This window comes from Ailuropoda melanoleuca, chromosome 6, assembly GCF_002007445.2.
Source record: "Ailuropoda melanoleuca isolate Jingjing chromosome 6, ASM200744v2, whole genome shotgun sequence".
NCBI classification, from domain to species: Eukaryota; Metazoa; Chordata; class Mammalia; order Carnivora; family Ursidae; genus Ailuropoda; species Ailuropoda melanoleuca.
Genome location: NC_048223.1, coordinates 13,666,564 through 13,685,495, shown reverse-complemented (window position 1 = coordinate 13,685,495; position 18,932 = coordinate 13,666,564). Strand labels below are relative to the sequence as shown.

The 18,932-nt window shown below is 46.2% G+C and overlaps 1 protein-coding gene across 10 annotated transcripts in view; it reads left to right on the top strand.

The window, feature by feature from the left end:
* The window catches only part of CEP63 (centrosomal protein 63), a 52,108-nt gene extending 49,246 nt beyond the window's left edge, over positions 1-2,862 (top strand). For 7 of the 10 annotated variants that reach the window (XM_019806536.2, XM_011233103.3, XM_034661968.1 and 4 more), the window contains 2 exons: positions 106-382; positions 2,366-2,862. In XM_019806536.2, the coding sequence (XP_019662095.1) occupies positions 106-382; positions 2,366-2,524 (436 nt within the window). In that variant the 3' untranslated portion in view covers positions 2,525-2,862. Of the gene's footprint in view, positions 1-105; positions 383-2,365 lie in introns of those variants that run through there. The other 3 variants (XM_034661969.1, XM_034661971.1, XM_034661970.1) reach the window with 2 other exon arrangements.
* Positions 2,863-18,932: the final 16,070 nt, after the last annotated feature.

Genomic DNA, 18,932 nt, shown 5'->3' with positions numbered 1-18,932 from the left:
CTTTATTTTTAAGTTCCTTTATTTTAACTTCCTGTAACAGTTTTGTGTTAAAAGAGAAAAGTCACTACAATTTATATTTGTTTTGTTTTCTGATCTGCTATCCAGGCCAACCCATGGCCCGTACAGACATGATGGGATAAAGACTGGGCACTACAAAACAGTTCTTCATTCTCCGAGACGACAAGCATTGGATAGTACAGAGCCCATGTCCAGGGTCCTCAGCCCCCTGAGTTCTCAGATCACCCCTTGCAGTTCCGTCTCTCTGCCTTCTAACTTTCTGTGCAAAACTAGCTCTCTGCCTTCAGTGCTAGATTCAAACGAAGCCAATTATTCTGACACTGTCTCTGAGAGTACAAATGACCAAGAAGAGTTTATGTCTTCGGTACGGAAACTTTCTGATCTTATTAGCTTATTCAGCCTATTTAGTTTGGTTTTATTTTTTATTTGAAGGGTAACAGAGGGTGGTGGGGTGTGTTGGTTTGTTTACTAGTTCTCTATTTTAAGTACTCTGTATTGTTCTCATATTTTTCTGTCTTATGATCTTTTTGTGAATGTGAAGACACATTCAGCCATGATTACTTTTCAAAACACATCTTAGTTCTGAAAGTTAATAGCCATGCCTTTGTTTTTAACCCTCATTGGAAATTCCTTTCCTGCCTTCTTCAGAGAAGGTTAATTTTGTGTTGGAATGGTTGGTTCAAGAAATATCTTTGGATGCCAAGATAGTCCTGAGGTCTAGGCAGTGAAGAAGGAAGGAAGGAGCTGTGGGAAAGGGACAGAGAGGGTGGGTGGAGGTGGATGGAGGCAGAGGAAGGAAGTGCATCTGACGCATCCTGAACAAGGACTCAGTACCATGCAAGGCGACACTGTGCTGGCCACGTGTTCCTGCAGCTGCTGGGTGGACTTAAGCACTCGCCTCTGCCCGTTCATTGCCATCACCAGTTAGTGGTCCCACACCTGTGACAGTTCAGTATTTGTGGCTTTTGAATGTACCACCAAGTCTGTGTAAAGATTCTCTTCTCAGTCGTAAAACAAGTCTCCACTTCACTTTTGTGTAATTCTGAAATCCAAAAATGTCCTGAAAACTTTCTTCCCATATTTGACAGCGAAACTTATTTGGCACTAAAACCTGACCTGAACTGAACTGATGTGATAATATGTATAGGCTTTATTTAATGCTACTTAGCATTTTACTTCAGAAATATCAGGATGTTTGATTATGGGACGTTACCTCAGACTCCAGTAAGGTAATACAGTTGAACCTCATGAATCATGGGTCGTGGATTCTGTCTTTGTGAATTGCCTACTTGCTAAACTATTTGTAACCCCCTGTCAATACTTGAGGGACTCCTACAGTTATCTGTGGTCACGTGCAGAGCTGTGAAAAACTTGAATCCCCAGACTTTCACATTCCCAGCTGAGGTTGGCCGAGGTGGCACTCTGCCCTTCTGTCCAGTGTCACACAGGTGACCAGACGGGGGAGGAGGTGGGGATAGCCCAGTGTAGCATCAGGCACATGGGCTCTGGGGCCTGGTGAACACGGTTGGAATCCCAGCTCTGGCACACATTAGTGGGAATGGCCTCAGGCAAGTCACTGCACACTTCTGAACCTCGTTTTCTCTTTTGTAAAATAAAGAAAAGGGACTCTACTGGGATGAGTTGTTTTAGGGTGATTGTGTGTGTGTGTGTGTGTGTGTGTGTGTGTGTGTGTGTGTGTGTATTTCTCCAAGGAGCAATGATGCTTTATTCATTAACTCCGTGTTTAAGGACTCTAGAAATAACTACTGTGTGCGAGGAGGGACTGTGTGTGGCACATGTCTTACATTACCGTTTTGAGGTCTGGATTCTGAATTACCATGGCCCCAGGAGTTTCAGATGAGGGATTATGGACTGAGGTTTTGGAGGAGGGAAAGTACTGATTTCACTTGGTATCTGATATGTTATCAGTAGATTTGTTGTGCTTTAAAATCGAAGTAACATATTCAGATTTTAAAAGTGAATTTGCAGTAGCAGACATTAAGTATACACTCTTCTGGGGGTATGAAAGGCTATGAAAGGCTATATGTATACTTTATACAAAGTCTAAACAGATATTCTTCAGACCTATAACTAATATATTTATGTGACACTTTACATTTATATAATTTGGGTCAAAAAGGAAGAGGTCTGTGTTAATTTTTACACAACGGCTTCTTTTTTTTTTCTTTACTAGTCTTACCATTAGGATAAAAACAAATATCTCTTCAGAGGCAAAAGTTTTTTTTAAAAGTCACCTTTTAATATTTCTGGTTAGAAAATAGCATGAAAATGTATGTGAAAAGTATGCTATTCAGCTTATGTTTGCCAAAATTTGTCTCTCCTCCAGTGCCCCTTGCCTGTATCTCCTCTTGGTTCAATAGCTACCAGATTTTTGGAAGAAGAGGAGCTGCGGTCGCATCATATTCTAGAGCGTCTGGATGCCCATATTGAAGAACTCAAAAGAGAGAGTGAAAAGACAGTGAAACAGTTCACGACCCTAAAGTAGCCTCTTTAAAAAAACGACAAACTTGGAAATGAAAATAGACCCTGAAGAGTTACTGTCACCCGGAAGTAGCGGCTCCTCACAACACGAACATACAGAAAAATGCGAAGGTGAGACATCCTAACGCTGAAGAAATCTGAAAAAAACCCGACACTTCTCTAAGGCATCTTCACTGCACTGGCTTGTTTGAAGAACTTTTTCCAGCAATAACTTGTAAGAATAAACCACTTTGCTAGCCTTTTTTTTCCTCACATTAATATTTATTATAAAGTGATATTTTCTCTTGATGACTTAAATGTGAAGAGCTATAGACTAATCAAAATAAAGATTTTATGACACAAGTTGAAGATAAAGTAACTACAGAAGTACGTAGAAATGTGGATTTCAGAGCCAAACTGACCCAGATCCAGGCCGATGTCCTGGCGTTGCTGCTGACCAGCCGGTTGAGCTGCTAGCGTGTATAGGGGCGAAAGAGCTTTGACGGGAAGCCCTCTCTTGCTCCGAACACAAGTATAAGAGAGAAGTGGAGGGAGGGGACAGGGGCTGGTTTTAGGCGTGGGGTGCCTGTGAAATGTCAGATGGAAATGCTCGGCCCCCACGTTGCTGAGATGTTCAAGGGGAGGCGAAGATCTCAATGTGCAGAGGTGTTTGAAACCATGCAGAGCTGATAAGATCCACCTGATAAACTCTCCCGCGGAGAGTGTGTAGGGAGAGCAGAGCAGAATGCAGGGCTGGGGATGCCGAAGGATGCCAGCGTAGGAGGATCACAGGACGTGGATCGGTGGAGGGGCTAGATCCCACACCGCCATGGCCGGGCCGTCGGGAGGTCTTGTCAATTCTGCTTCCAGAATCTGTCTCAGAGGCAGCCCTTTCTCTCCTCCAGGGCCACCACCCTGATCCAGACTAACCAGTCTCTCACCTAGGTGCTGGCGGTTAGCCTCCTGCCTGGCACCCTTCTGCTCGTGGCCCCAGTAAGTGAAACAGTGTCACTGCTCCCTCCCTTGATCCCTTAGAGGCTTCTTACTGCACCCAGAGGAGCTGGGAGTTGCTCACCAGAGCCTACAGAGCCATCAGTAACGGGGCTTGCCTGCATCGCCCACTGCATCTTCGTTCCTCCACGGTGCTCCAGCCACGCTGGCCTCCTTTCTGTTTCTAGTGAAGCTGGCGTCAACCTGTTAGGGTCCTTGTCCTTGCTGTTTGCCTGGAATCCCTCTCTCTCACCTCACCCACGATTGGGGTTTCTTGCCGTCAGGTGTGCACTCTAATGTCTCCCCTTGAGGAGACCTCTGACCGGCTTCTCCCAGTTTCTCCGGCTCACTGCCTTGAGTTATTCCCTCTATACTACTCCCCGCTCTGAAATCATTCTGTTACTTGATTTAAGTTTTTTGTTTGTCTGCTTTGTTTTGTTTTAAGTAGGCTCCGTACCCACTGTGGAGCCCAACACGGGCTGTGAACTCACAACCCTGAGATTGAGACCTGAGCTGAGATCAAGAGTCGGACGCTTAACCGACTGAGCCACCCAGGGGCCCCTTGATTTACGTTTTTATTGTCTGTTTCTGCCCATAAGCTCCTTGAGGGCAAGGACATTGCCTGTCTGGTTCGTGGTGGGGTCCTCATGATCCAGCACAAGCCTGGCCCCTGTGCAAGCGCTCAGAAGGTTTGAACCAACGGATACGCGTCCTTCCTCAGATGCACCACATTGTCCCTTCGTGCCTCCTCTTCCCACACTTTCACATGCCCCTATTGTCTTGCTCGGAAAGCCTTCCCGCAGCCCCTGACCAGACTAGGAGAGCTTCTCATTTCTTACGGCACCCGGTGTGTGCCCCTCTCGAAGCACTGACCACACCATGCTGTCTAATTTCTGTCTCTCCCAAAAACTCCTTAAAAGCAGGGGCAAGGTCCCACCTGCATCCAGGGTGCTCTCTCACATTTAGTAGATCCTAAGTGACCACTCAGTAGATGAAAATCGCTGCCACTCTGGGCTTCATTGCACTGACTGTAAAATGGGGATGATACCTCTCGTGGGGTTGAGGGGATTTATTGAAAATACATTTCTGAAAGGGCTTTGCAGACTCTAAAAATATCATACCCATCTGGATTGGTATGCGGGGATTTTTGAGCTTCAGACTGTCCCAAGCTTCCACCTAAAATATGTAGGCTACAACCCCAAATTTCCACGGCACATGCCAACTAGGAGGAACAAGAACAGACTTTAGTCGCTGGAGATACTTAAGGAATCGTGAGGTACGATGTCCTTCTTCACCTTCCACCACATTGTTGAGGTAAACGATCTAAATTTGTCAGAATGATTGTAATTTAATCTCCCAACTTCGTTTTTCAAAAAGATATGCGAAATATGAAAATGTGTCCGACTAAATTTGAGCTGGTTTCTCAGCACACATTTTTGCAGAATCTCTCCGTGATTGGGATACTCACATGAGATGGAAAGGTGAGGGTGCTCTCATCTTCTTTCGGTGTTTACAGATGACGGTGTGGTGGGTGATTGCCTCATTCCTCTTGGCCAGCATTCCCAGTGAAGTTTGGTCTGGATTTCTATGCAGTTTTTAGCTGAAGAGGACAAAGTTGAGTTCGCCCTGTGAATAGGATGCTGCCTTTCCATGGAGCCTCCTTTGATCTTAATAAGCCTGCAAGGCAGGGGGTATCACTGTTACAAAGCAACCGAGAGCATTTAAATGGCTTGCCCAGGATCCCAAAGCCCCGACTCTCTTTAGCTGAGCCTAGGAGTAGAGAGTGTGGATTCTGCAGGCAGGCAACGCAGTTCCTAATACTAGCTCTACCTACCGCTTACTGGCTGTGTGACCTTGGGCAAGTTAATTAACCTCTCCATACCTCAGCTTTCTGTTCTGTAAAACGGGAAATCAAAATCAGACCTCCTTCAGAAGGTTTTTGTGAACGTGAGTATTTGTAAAGTACATAGAATACTACTTGGTCTAGTAAGCACTATGAAAATATCTTGTTGAATAGACAAAGAAATACACATTTTTTTTAAAGGTTTTGTTTATTTGAGAGAGAGAGCGAGCATGAGTGAGGGGTGCAGAGGGAGAGGGAGAAGCAGGCTTCCCGCTGAGCAGGGAGCCCAACGGGGGGCTCCATCCCAGGACTCTAGGATCATGACCTGAGCCAAAGGCAGAACGCTTAACCAACTGAGCCACCCAAGCACCCCAGAAATACAGTTGCTATTATGTCTACTCAACTTAAAAAAATTCTACCTTCCCTCTCATACACAGACATACAACACCTAGTAAACTATGGGTGATGGTAATCTGTTTGCAAAAGAGCCCTGAGTCTGGAAACAAAGTTACATATGAGAAAAGTAACTGTAAAATAAGTTCTGTCATTAACAGTTGTCGTGAATGGCAGGGTTAGGAAGAGATTTGTTGGCTCATTCTAGAAACAGTTTGAGATAGGATACAAAATGTATTAAGAAATAAAGAGTGGAATCAGGGCAAAGGGAAAACGAAGGCCATAAATGTCCCTTCACAAACTAACACCTGGTTCAGTCGCTCAGGGCAGGCAGCAGCTTTCCCTCTGAGCTTCTTAAGGGCAAAAGCAGAGAAGGAAACATTACTTAAAAGCTCGATGTTGCCCACAAGATCAAAACAGACCATGGGTTCGAGAGAATCACCTCTGAGTGTGTATATGAGCATTTGGCTGGGTGTCTGAGCACGAGGACATGTCCTACAGCACTTCCCTAACTGATAAGAGTAAGAGAACCCTCGGCTTCCTTACAGTGAGCGTGCCTCAGTGTGGGCTGATGGCAAAGGCTGAAGTGCAGTCAGAGACCAGTTCCACGGCGGTCCCAGATGTGATGGGTAAAGCTCTTGTGGTCTGGCCTGACCACAGGGGAAAATTGAGAGAAATGATGGACTGCAGGCCTTGAAAGCAATCTTCTATAAAAGCTATTTCTCCACAGTGCGATTTCGATAATCTGACGACCAGTTCACTCTTTTTCCCTCTGTGGGAACCGAGAATTGGGGCGTTTTATGTTGCCCATTAAGGCCAGGTTCAAATGATTGGATGATACAATTAGAAGTAAGTAGATATTCTTCTTATGAAAAGAAAGAGCCTTATCAAGGCAATGCTTGAATGGTGGAAGGTCCAGGAACTCCCTGATATTAAATGCAACATAGATAAATTTGCATATGTCCATTTTTCTGTCGGAGAGTGTCCACCAGCTTCTCAAGGATATCTATGAGCCAAAAAAATATCAAGAACCACAGCTTTAGGGACTGGAATTTTCCCAGAGTTGTGTTCTGTTTCCTGGGGAGAGATGCAAAATTGCAGGAGTCCAACCAATTCCTTTTGGGGCTAAGTTTTAAAGTGCAGTTGAATAGTCATTAAAACTCAAGCTTTTCAACAATAAAAAGGCAAATAACCCAATTTTAAAGTGGGTGAAGGATCTGAATAGACATTTCTCTAAAGAAGATGCACAAATGGTCAAAAAGCACACGGAACGATGCTGTACGCCACGAGTCTTCAGGAAAATGCAAGTCAAAACCATGTGACACTACATCGCAGCCACGGTAATACAAGAGATGGACAATAACACGTGTTGGTGAGGATGTGGGGATGTTGCAGGCTTGTGACAGGCTTGGAGGGTTCCCGTCTCACTGAGCCGAAGAATGAATCTCACGGACACAAAAGGGTGAAGTGAAAGTTTATTAAGTGAAGGTGAGAACAGAAAGGAAAGCGAAAGCTCTCTAGAGTGAGAGGGGTCCCAAGTGGGTTGCCACTGAGGGCTTTTAGGCCAGTCTTTTATCGAAAACTTGACCAGGGAGCTTGTGGCCTTGAGATTCAGATTGGTCTGAGCAAGGACAATTGATAACACCCTTAATGACTGACTGCTTTGAGGTTTGATCATTTTCTGTGATTACACTGTAACCACCAAAGAAAAATACTCCCTAACATCCGAGGCCAGGTGGTCTGGTCTCTTCCCTTATCTCTTGTTCACTCTTTCAGAGCCTAGTCAAGGGCCCATTATCTTTCCCTGCCTATACCTGAACCCTTTCTTTACTAAGAGAAATTAGAAGCCTTATATGTTGCTGATGGCAATCTAAAATGGTGCAGCCACTCTGGAAAACAATCGGACAGTTCCTCGAAACGTTAGAGTTACGATTTACCCAGCAGTACCAGCCCGAGGTGTATGGCCAAGCCGAGCGAAAACACATGTCCACAGGAAGAGGGGCACGTGGGTGTTCATAGCGTTACTCCTGGTAGCCACAAGTAGAAACAGCCTAAGTGTCTGTCAGCCCATGAGCCCATAAACCAAATGTGTATCCAGACAGTGGAATATGTTTTGGGAATAAAAAGGGATGAAGTACTGCTGCCCCAACACTGAACGACCTTGAGAACCCACTACGTGACAGGAGCCAGTCACGAAAGACCACCTCTGTATGATTCCATTTATGTGAAGCGGCTATGATGGGCAAATCTGCAGACAGTAACCTGGTGGTTGCTAAGGGCAGGCAGAGGGAAGATTTGGCGGGGTGAAGACTAAGGGGTTTCTTCTGGGAGCTTCTGAACATGTTCTACAATAGGTTGTGTGATAGTTGCCCGACTCTGAATGTGACACCACCCAAATCTATTGAATTATACACTTTAAATGGGTGAATTATATGGCATGTGAATTATGTCTTCATAAAGCTGTTATCCAAAAAAAGCCTCCCTGATGCGAAGCAACGCCTACAAAATTCAAGTTTATATTCAGAAAACATCACAGCACATACAGCACACGCATGCCAAAGTCTCATAGTTTCCACTCCGCACTCACACTCAGGAGTAACAGCGGCGGTCCTCTTTAGAGAACGGGTGACCAAGCTCCGTCTGCGTAATAGCTTGTGAGTGGAGCAGTGCCGCGCTGCAAGATAATGTGGGTAAGGGCTTCGCCAGGAGCCGGGCACACTGCGAGGCCCCGGCTCTTCCTCCAGCAGAGCGTGGTCTTGTGCTGCCTGCGAGGGGAGCAGTTGCCAGGATTCCTGAGGGTCCTGGCAGCAAAGTCCATACTAATCAGCCAGGCAGAGTTTCTTGGCTAAGTATCTCGTATGGAGGGGCTGCAGGAATGCTCGGCACTAACCTCAGTGGTGAGGACTGCGCACAGATCGTTTTATAGAGTGTTGCAGATCAATGGTGGGCAAGTGTGTGAATGTGGGACTTGTGCCCTAACACTGCTTGGCAAATCCTCCACTATCTCTCCAAGCGTGACTGGGAAAGATAGAGAAAGAAAAGCCAGATCCATTACATAAACCGCTCGTTTCTTCAGCTATGGAACACGGATCCGCTAAGACCATTGGACACTAGTTTGCCCAGTGCTTCCATGGATCAGCTACTCCTTTGGGAGGCATCTAGTGTGGCTGAGGTAGTTGCCAGTTCCTGAGCTTTCCTAATTCCCACGGCACCGGCTTGGGGAAGGAATGAGGGCCTCTCGGTAGGCCACTGCTTGGATTTGCCTTGCCCCTGATGGATAACATGAACTGAAACAGTTCACCAGTCCCTTAATCTTTCTGCAATCTAGAACACGTGGGTCCTCAGCCCCAAATTCAATGCCACAAGCAAGACGAGAAGTGTTTTCTACCAATTAGTTTCTCTCTTTTTTTTAATTAATGAATTTATTTTTTAAAAAGATTTATTTATTTATTTATTTATAGGGAGAAAATGAGAGGGAGGGGCAGAGGGACAGGGAGAGAGAATCCCAAGCATACTCCCCGCTGAGTGTGGATCCCGACACAGGGCTCTATCCCACAACCTTGAGATCATGACCTGAGCAGAAATCAAGAGTCCGATGCTTAAACCAACTGAGCCCCCCAAGTGTCCCCCAGTTAGTTTCTTCAACCATGGTGGAGTATATAGCCTGCTCCCAGCAGGAGTATATACTCCATATGTGCAGGTCCCCCTATAACCCAGCAGAGTGGTGGCTGGGCAGGAGCCCAGTGGTCTCCCCAGTAATCCCCCTCCTGGCTGACAGACCCTCAGCCCAGTGTGGAATCCTAACCTATTCATATTAACAAGTACTGGACCATGAGCAAAGGATAGGGAAGTTTCTAGGTGGCTGGTACGTTCAGCCTGCTACCTCCCGCGTGAGCTACCATTTGTAGACTAAGAAGGCATCACCTGATCTTTTTATTTTGCTCCAAAAAGTCTTAATATGAAAACATTTTTAAACAACACCAGGCAGTTCAAATCTTCTCAGGCTAAGTCATTCCCCTAAATCCATATTTTCCAAACTGTTTTCCAGAGATCTGAAATTTTTCAGTGTTAATACGTGTTCCTTAGAATTATGCCAAAGCAGAGTGGGAAATGCTACGTATCATATCCCCCAGGGCCAGGACAGAAGTGGGAGAGCTGCCTCTCATCCTTTCACTGCCCAGATCCCTCCATCCCCCCCATCCTCCCCCTGCCTCCCCTATTGCTTTCCAAATCACTGGGAGCTGGTGACCTTAGACAGTTAGCATTCTTAACCTTTTGTGTGCCAGGGACTTCTATGGCAGAGTGGTGAAGCCTATGGACCCCTCAAAATAATGACAAAGTGCATAAAATAAAATATGTGGTGTTAAAAAAAAACCAATTATTTTGATGTTCTGTCATCAAAACCTAAGAGAAAACAGATTTGTGATATAGTCGTATATATGCTTCTTTATTAACTCATTAAATAATAAGACCAAGTGGCAGGTCTGTCACCGACTGTGCTTTTAAAGCAGTGGTGCATGAAAATAATATTTTGAGATGTCTACAACAAGTGTAATGAGATATGAAAATATCTGTGATTTCTATTGGACTAAAGCCCCAGGTACAGGCACTTGCTGTGGCTTATGGCACATGTTCCTAATAGAATAAAAACCAAATTTCAGTTAGAGCTTGTTGAGAATCAGGATGTCGGTTTTTCCCATCCAAGTTCATGGAGCCCTAAAGTCTATCCTTGGACCCATTGCTAAGGGGTCTGTGAACTCCAGGTTAAGACATTTAGAGGTTTAGATCTTTCTTATGGTTTACTTCATAGATGGTCAGTCTGATTCTCTGCGAACATTCACTGCTATAGAGGGGGTAGTATTTGTTTTTTTGTTTTTTGGGGTTTTTGGGTTTTTTTTTTTAGATTTTATTTATTGATTTGAGAAAGAGACAGAGATAGCAACAGAGATAGCGAGAGAGAGCACAAGCGGGGAGAAGAGGGAGAAATAGGCTCCACATTGAGCAGGGAGCCTCACTCGGGGCTCGATCCCAGGACCCTGGATCATGACCTGAGCTGAAGGCAGATGCTTAACCAACTGAGCCACCCAGGCGCCCCAAGGGGGTAGTATTTGTGCTTAGTGTCACTGACTTACACAAGGGAACATTTTTTTTTTTTTTAATTCAGGCATACCTTTGGGCATCTTGGAGAACTAGTGTTGTGCATTGGCAGGCCAGAGCATTCCACCTGGGTTATTGGGGTTCCTGGGGTCTTGGAAGCCCTCAGCATTTGGGACAGCCAGGTCAAGCCTGGGATGGGCATGTGACCAGGGAGAAGCTGGACCCCTCGGACATCTTCGACAGAGCTGCAGATGGTGCCACTGTCCACTGTGGACAAGGGCCCAATGGCTCACTGGAGGATCTGGTGCTCTGTGCACCCAAGGAGAATTTGCAGCCAAGCGCAGCCACCTGGAGACTTTGGAGCAAGGGAAAGTTTGGGGGTAGTTAATATGGGGAGGGCCAGGTGATGTTTTTATGGGTGTAACTCTAGATGGCAGACCCAAATCTCTGTCTTCACAAAACAATCCAACAGTCTCAATCTTTCTGGAATCTCAAGACATGAATACTTAAATACTTCAAACAAGGCAAAAATTATTGTCCAACAAAGGTCGGATAGTCATAGCTGTCTGCTGGTGCACCCTGCCACCCCTTACCCCAAGCTAGTGCAGGTTGACTGCTCTAACAAGATTCAGAAAGTGTCCAAATTAGTGTTCCACATTAGCACTAGATCTAAAAATGTTGGATTGGGTTAAAAGTCTATCCACGATATTACTAGAAACTTCAATACTTAGTTTGTCGATGGAAGAAGAGAAATTGCAATTAGAGTCTTTAAATACGATCTGTATTATAATTTTTAAATTAATGTTGTAAAGGACATTATCACTACTTTGCAAAGTTTCTCATCAAGGTGAACTATGTAGAATTTAAAGACATTGTTAATTAAAAACACCTTGATCAGGAATTGTGTGTAACAGTTTCAAGCATAAATCGTCAAATAAAAAGTTAAAGTCACAAAAGAAAGCTCACGGTTTTCATTAGATTTTTTTTTAAAAAGATCATATTGGAAGTTTTATATAAATTCATGTCTCGTCTAATACTAGCATTTTATTTTTAACATCGTAATTACATATCGCAGAGAAAATGTAGTGAATTTTGTCCCATATAGACACCTTTAAATCCTCTCCTTTTTACCCCAGAGGGCTGTACAAATATTACCGTCTATGCTTTTCATGCAAAGTCTTCTCCGAAATGTTCAGCAACGAGATGAGACCCGGTGGTGGGGCCTTGTGTGCATTCTGGCACATTGTAGGCTCGCCCTTCCTCCTCTTCCTTTACATGCCTCAGCTGAAATATTTCTGCAGTTAAAATCTATTTTGATTAATGGTTAAACATGTGGGCTACTCAGATGACAGCTCATCCATTTATTAGTTCATTCATCAAACATTTAATCAAGCAAACCCCTCATCTTAGAAGCCTGAGCTCCTGCTACTCCCTGCAGATGCCAGCGCAGGTGACACAGACCCCAGCCCCCGTCATGCGCCCAGAACCTCTGACAGGTGCGCACTGCAGCCTAGTAACACACCTGTGCCCTTAGCAACTTGCATCACCGAGGCTTAAAGACAGTCCCAGTGCCCAGGGCGATGGGAACCAGTGAAATGAGTCTGAGAGCGGAGGGAGGGCCTCAAAGCCAGTGGGCCTCTTAGCAGCTGTATGCCCTTGGGCAGTTTCTTCATATGCAGAGTGTGGACTCTGATCCTGGCCCAGCAAGGCTGTCAGGAGGCCAGGTGAGCTGCTGAAAAGGGAAAAGGATGGAAAAGCTGTAGATGGGGCCTTACAGGTAACATCAAAGAGGGCAGCTGTGGGAAGGCGTGAGCTCAGGCAGCTGACCCAGGCCTCAGGGTCTGGGAGACAGTCAGAGGGGCAGGTGTGGGGTGACCTGGACAGCCCGCTAGTCCAAAGGGGGTGCTGCAACTCAGTCCCCTGTAATGTTCACAGGCTTCTTGAGAAAAGCTGGCCAGTCAGATTTTGATGTGATTTTCCTGATTTTTCATTGTTGGCACTGATGAACTTTTTTTTTTTTTAAACACTGTGCATGCTGAACAGTAAAGTTTGCAACCTCTGCCCACACCAGTGTTGGGGTGGTAAGGATGACTGGGTGGGGGAGCAGGGTCCCTACCACAGGCAAAGCCCCTTGGAAAGGGGGTAGAGAAGGCACAGTAGGAGGAGGGGCCATCTTCCCTGTCTGCAGGGCTCCAGGGGAAACTGAGGTGACAAGGGTTGGTCACCCACTATGTGTTTGTTCCATCCTCCATGGAGAATGGGGCTCATTCTGCAATAATGATGTCTGTTAAGAGCTAAAACCAAAAACTTCTAGAAGAAAACAGGAGAAAATCTTTGAGACCCTGGTTTAGGCAAAGATTTTTTTTTTTTTTAAGATTTATTTATCAATTTGAGAGACAGAGACACGAGCGGGAGGGGCCAAGGGAGAGAATCTCAAGCAGACTCTGAGACCACGACCCAAGCTGAAACCAAGAGTTGGACACTCACCTGACTGTGCCCCCCAGGCACACCCCCATTTTTAAAAAATAGTGACATGGATGATTTCTTTCTCCCTGAATTAAACAAATGCCAACATTTCATCATATATCCTTCAAAACTTACATAGGATAAAAGATTACTGAAAATGTCTTTGTTTTGGTCTAATTCCATGCCTTTCTTCTGTTTCCAGAAGCAATTGCTATCCTGGTGATGGTGTTAACACCTCACAACTATATTTTTGGCTTTGTACACATCCCCAAAGAACATACAGCATGATCTCACGTAGTGTACTCATATGTCTGTATGCTAGTAGCAATTAGAAAAAGCACTTTGAAATTGATACCATTACCACATCATAAAAATATACCTGTAAATACCTAGAAATACATCTAATAAAAGATATGCAAGTCACCACAAAAATCTACTAAACATCACTGAGAGAAAGGAAGAATTTGTTACCTCATCCTCAAAACTGGGAGACGGGAAAGGGGGCCGGGGCTGGAAGGGCCCGAGATGTCCAAACACAGCATCTAACACATTATCGGACTTGACATTCACATTATTATGATGCTGTAAATATCCACACACAGTATACTATGATTAATATGATTTTTGGGGACAATCTTTCTTCATGAAATTAGAATTTGCTTTGCTTTGTTTTCAACGTAGCTTTCACCAAATAGTCCTGCCAACTCCTCACTGTCATTGAAACAACCCCAGTGAAGTCACCTGTATCCAGTAACTGAGTCATTGGTCCCATTTCATTTTTTCCTATGACATGCCTCCTTTCTAGACTGGGTCCATCCTCCTTGCCGTGCGGCTATTCTCCAGATCTGTCCCATTACCGTCCTCCTGGTATCCTCTTGTTCCTCCTTTCTGTAGGAGCTTCCTGGTCCCAGGGCACCCCGTTCTTGGTTACAGGAAGAAGTGGTAATGCCTTTTAGGTCCTAATCTTGGACATCACACACTGTGATTTCTGTCACGTTCTATTTGTTAGAAGAGAGTCACAGAGTACAGCTCCTACTTAAGGGGATGAGAAGCAGCCTCCACCTTAGGAAGGGAGGAGAACCAAAGACTCTGTGGCTGTATTTTAAAACCACCACAGATGCACTTGCCAACTGTGTGTGTGTGTGTGTGTGTGTGTGTGTGTGTGTGTGTGCGCGCATGGGGAGGGATTCCTAGAGGTGGTCAAATAGGGTTCTGTTCGTCACTGGAGTGCTGCCCATAGATTGTACCTGTGGGTCTTTTTTTCTTGGGTTGGTCAGTTTTCTGGAGAAGAAATGCTTGGAGGATATAAGCCAGGTGGCCAGGTTAGGGGCATTGTGTGGGATGAGGGCTTGGGGTGGTCTCACCGTATGGTATGCAGATTGTGTATCTTTTCTAACCATTACTTTTCTTCATGTGGTTTCAGATGCTGATTTGCAGGCTCTGTTGAGTGGGAGATTTTCCTTTTCTTTCCCTCTCTTTGGGCTCTCCTTGCTTGTCTAGGTAGATGACAGTGCCCAGAACCCCCGAATGAGCTGGGTTTTGTGCTGGTGGCTCAGGATGCCTGCCATGTGGTCACCTTGGAATACTACAGATATGTTCATGGACCAGTGGGTGGTTTGGCTCAACTGCTTGAATTTAAGGCAGTTACATATAGGGAGGGTATTTTAACAGAGGTGTCCAGAAATGGGATACCTGTTTCAGGCAGTGATGAGCTCCTGGTCTCTGGAAGATTCTAGAAGAGGCAGGTGGCCAAGTGTTGGAGACAGGATGTCATTTAGAAGCTGGCATCAGTGAGCTATGATTTCAGGAGGGGCCTGTGACCTTTCGATTCAACCCACAGCACACACATAGCACTTCAATCTCCTCCTCGTAACGCTGAGGACACCGATGGCATGGCGGTGATGACAGCTGACATTCACCGACCAGGTACTACGTGCCAGGGGCTATTCTGCTCACTGCATTCATGTTAACTCATTCGATCCCCACAGGAAACTTGCAGGGTGGGTGCAGTGCTGAACCCCAGCTCACTGCTGAGGAAACCAGGACAGGCAGGATCAGTAATTTGCCAAAGGCCGCGGGAGGTGGCAGAGCGGGGCAGGAGCCAGGGGCTGGCTGAGGGTTTGTGCCCCGGTTATGCCAGCCTGATGTTGGCAGATGGCATCGGAGGTCTCGGGGCCAGCCAGAGCTCAGTGAAGAGGGGTCTCTAGTTGCAGGGCCTCCCCAAGTCAAACCAATATTTACAGAAAGAAATCGAGGCTTCAATCGTACATTAATGGCTTCTGACAGCGCAAGACAGCTTTCAGTCAAACAGGGGACCAGCAGCTAAGAGGCCATCTTTCCAGAAAGATGCCCATTCTCTTCTTTCTAAAATGGACTTTTAACACTCTTGCTGAGCTTTAAAAATGTCAAGTGAATCTTTTACTGACAGAGTGGATTTCCTCCCGCAATCAGGTTAACGTGTTCTCTTCACTGTGTTTCTCCTGGGAGGTGGGGAAGGAGATCTGATGCTAAAGAAATGGATGCCAAAGGGTTCATGGTGCCCACGCTTACCGCAGTTCCCAAGGGCGGAGCCATCACAAAGGATATGGGGGGGGGGGACAGCCTCCAAACGCCTTGGGCATCTTGGCCACATTTAATTTTTTACAGTATAATAAAATGTTAATTTTCCAATCCCCTTGGTGTTCACGTACATACAAATACATCAGCCAAGTGTTCAGGGAGTAATTTGTAATCCTGCAGTGATTTCGTTTTAAATAAATGTCTCCTTGTTTTCCCCCGTCACCCTGCTTTGTCCATGTGGGAGCTGCCAGGGGCCCTCAGTCCCAACATCTGTACTTCATTCATCACGCGGCCCGATTGTTCTTGGCCGTGCGAGTCGTGGCTGCTCCTGTGCCCTCCTGCCACAGGCTTCTCCACGGTCGTCCCTGCCACCCCGGAGCCGGGCGCCACCGTCTCTGTCCCTGCACAGCCGGGGTGAAGTGATGGCTGATTCCTTGTGTCAGAGAGGCAGTCAGCCGTCCCTCTTGATGGAAACAAAGCAATCTCAGCACAGGCCGAGGGCGGTGGGGTCCTAGAGAAGAAGGGCACTCCTCTGATCGATCGGGGCCCTGATGGCTTTCTGGTGGCAAACAGCGGCGGCCCTCCCAGCTGGTGGTGGTTTCTGTCTTCCTGCAAACATACATTTCCCCCGGGGGCAGAGAAACTCAGCTCCAGGCACGGGCTTTTGTAGTTAGTTGAGAAAAAGAGGGAAATGACTAGGCTGTTGTAACTCAACAGCCTTTTTGGTCAACAGCCATGTAAATAAAGCCAGTGATCTAGGAATTCACTTTTGAAGTGACAAATTGATGTTCACTTCAAAAATGTATTGATCATTTATTCTAAATGCAGGCGTCATTTAATTATAGAGCTGAAACAGCGAGCAAATCAACCTGGGCACCTTCTTCCTGGAGCTGTATGCCTGCGTGCGTTGGTGCGCCCCAGGGGTAGGCTGGGAGGCACCCCCTGGAGCCCAGAGGTGTCAGGAGGACTCCAGACCACCCTTGGACTTATGGTTTGGCCGCTGACTGGTTGTCAGTGGGCTAGCTTGCTCTGTTTGGACGGGTGTGGGTAGGACTGGCAGACGCCTTTTGTTATATTTGTGTTCTGCTGAACAGAAGCACCCCCAGCTTAGCTTAGAGAATCTCCTCCAAACAGGGTCCTGGAGGGGAAATCTGGGTCAGGAACCACAATTAGGTAAAGGAAAGGCAACTTCATAAAGCGCTTCATGCCAAAGAGTCCTGACTAGGCCCTGCCACCCCCAGTCACAGACAGGGTAGCCATTCTTCTCTTGTTAAGCTCATGTCCCGTGTTCGAGTCCTGTTCTGTGGAGTAAGCACGTTCTCTCTTTCAGAGCCTCATAAATAAGTGTGGGCTGCTGGTCTTGGTAAAAAGGCCACCCACTTCCTTGAAGACCCCACGAACTACCTTCTCAGCTATCCCCAGGGTGGTCATTCCAGTATCTCCCCCTGCCCCAGTTTCCCAGCCCTTTTCGGGGTGTGGCCCTCCCTGAGAGCACCTTGGGTTCTCCTCTCAGTTCAGGCTGGGGTGTGCAGAGCTGGGCAAAAGGCACAGGGCCAATCTTGGTGAACTGGAAACATTTAGACAAATGTCAGTGAATGGCTATTGGACTGCTGAGCTATGTTACTTTGCTAGTCAGTCTTCATCTTTCCTCTCTGTTCTCCCAATGAAACACTTGCCAAGCATTTACTAACCCCCTATTTCATGCCATGGAAAAAAAAATCAGTAACTGTGTTCAAACAGTTCATAACCAAGTGCGCGAACCTCCAAGTACCCCCTCAATCACATGAATCATGCAGAAAGAACCTGCTTAACAGATGAGCTAACAAAGTGCTAAGTGAACATGGAGGGTGGGCAGATAGGGGCTGGTCTAGACACCTGAAGACCACGCAGGGCTTCTCCAGATAGAGATGGAGGGAAGGGCTTCCCAATGAGAAGGAACAGCATGTGTAAAAAACACGAAAGGTGTGAGGGTCTGTGGCCTGTCTGGTGTCATATGGTTGATTTTTGCAAAAGGAATCTCATGGAGAGGCATGAGAGACAAAGCAGAGAAAGCAGTGTGAAGCCAGAGTGGGGATTATAGAGTGAATGTTTGTATCCCCCCCAAAATTCATGGGTTGAGACTGAATCCCCAATATGATGGTGTTTGGAGGCGGGGCCTTTGGAAGGTGATTAGGTCATGAGGGTGGAGTCTTCACGGATGGGATCTGTGTCCTTATAAAGACTCCAGAGAGCTTGTCCCTTCCACCATGTGAGAACGCAAGGAGAAAGCAACCAACTATGAATCAGGAAGTGGGTTCTCATCAAACACCGAATCTGCAAGTGACTTGATCTCCAGTTCCAGCCTCCAAAACGGTCAGCAGTGGATTTCTGCTATTTATTAGCCACCCTGTCTATGCTATTCTGTTACAGCAGCAGAACAGACGAAGACAGTGGGGAACTGAGTCTTATGCCTTGGACAATGGAGAGTTTTCGGCAGGTTTCAAGTTAAGACTGTAACATGAGCAGCTCCTTCTGGCTTTAGTGTTGACGCTGCCCTGGGTGACAGGAACCAGGAGGCCAAGGAGGAGGGGGAAGGAAGAAGCTGCCTTCTGTCAAATTAGTGCCCAGAGCCTTGAAGGCAGCCCTTGAAAGTTGCATTCCTCCTGCACAGAGGCAGCCACATATGGAGCCCACCCCATCCCTTTGACAAACCATTTGGTGACCTCTCACCGGTGATCGCTGGATCCCAGATGGCTTTAGGATCTGCTGCCCCACCCCTAGAACCTGCACCCGGCCTTCCTGAATCCTCTGTGGCAGACACAGAGGTGTGCCGCTCAGATTTCCTGTCAAGAGGGAACTTGCTGATTATCTGCAAGGAGTACATCAGAGAGCTGAGAGCTTTCAGCTGGCACTGTCTTCAAGGTCTGCCTTAGCTTTTATACATTGTTGGATTCAGTTTGCTAAAGTTTTTGGAGGATTTTTATATCTATGTCCATGAGAGATATTAATCTGTTATTTTCTTATAATGTGTTTGGTTTTGGTATGAGTTAGGAAGTAAGCCCTCTGCTTCTATCTTCTGAAAGAGGTTGTAGAAAATTGGTGTAAT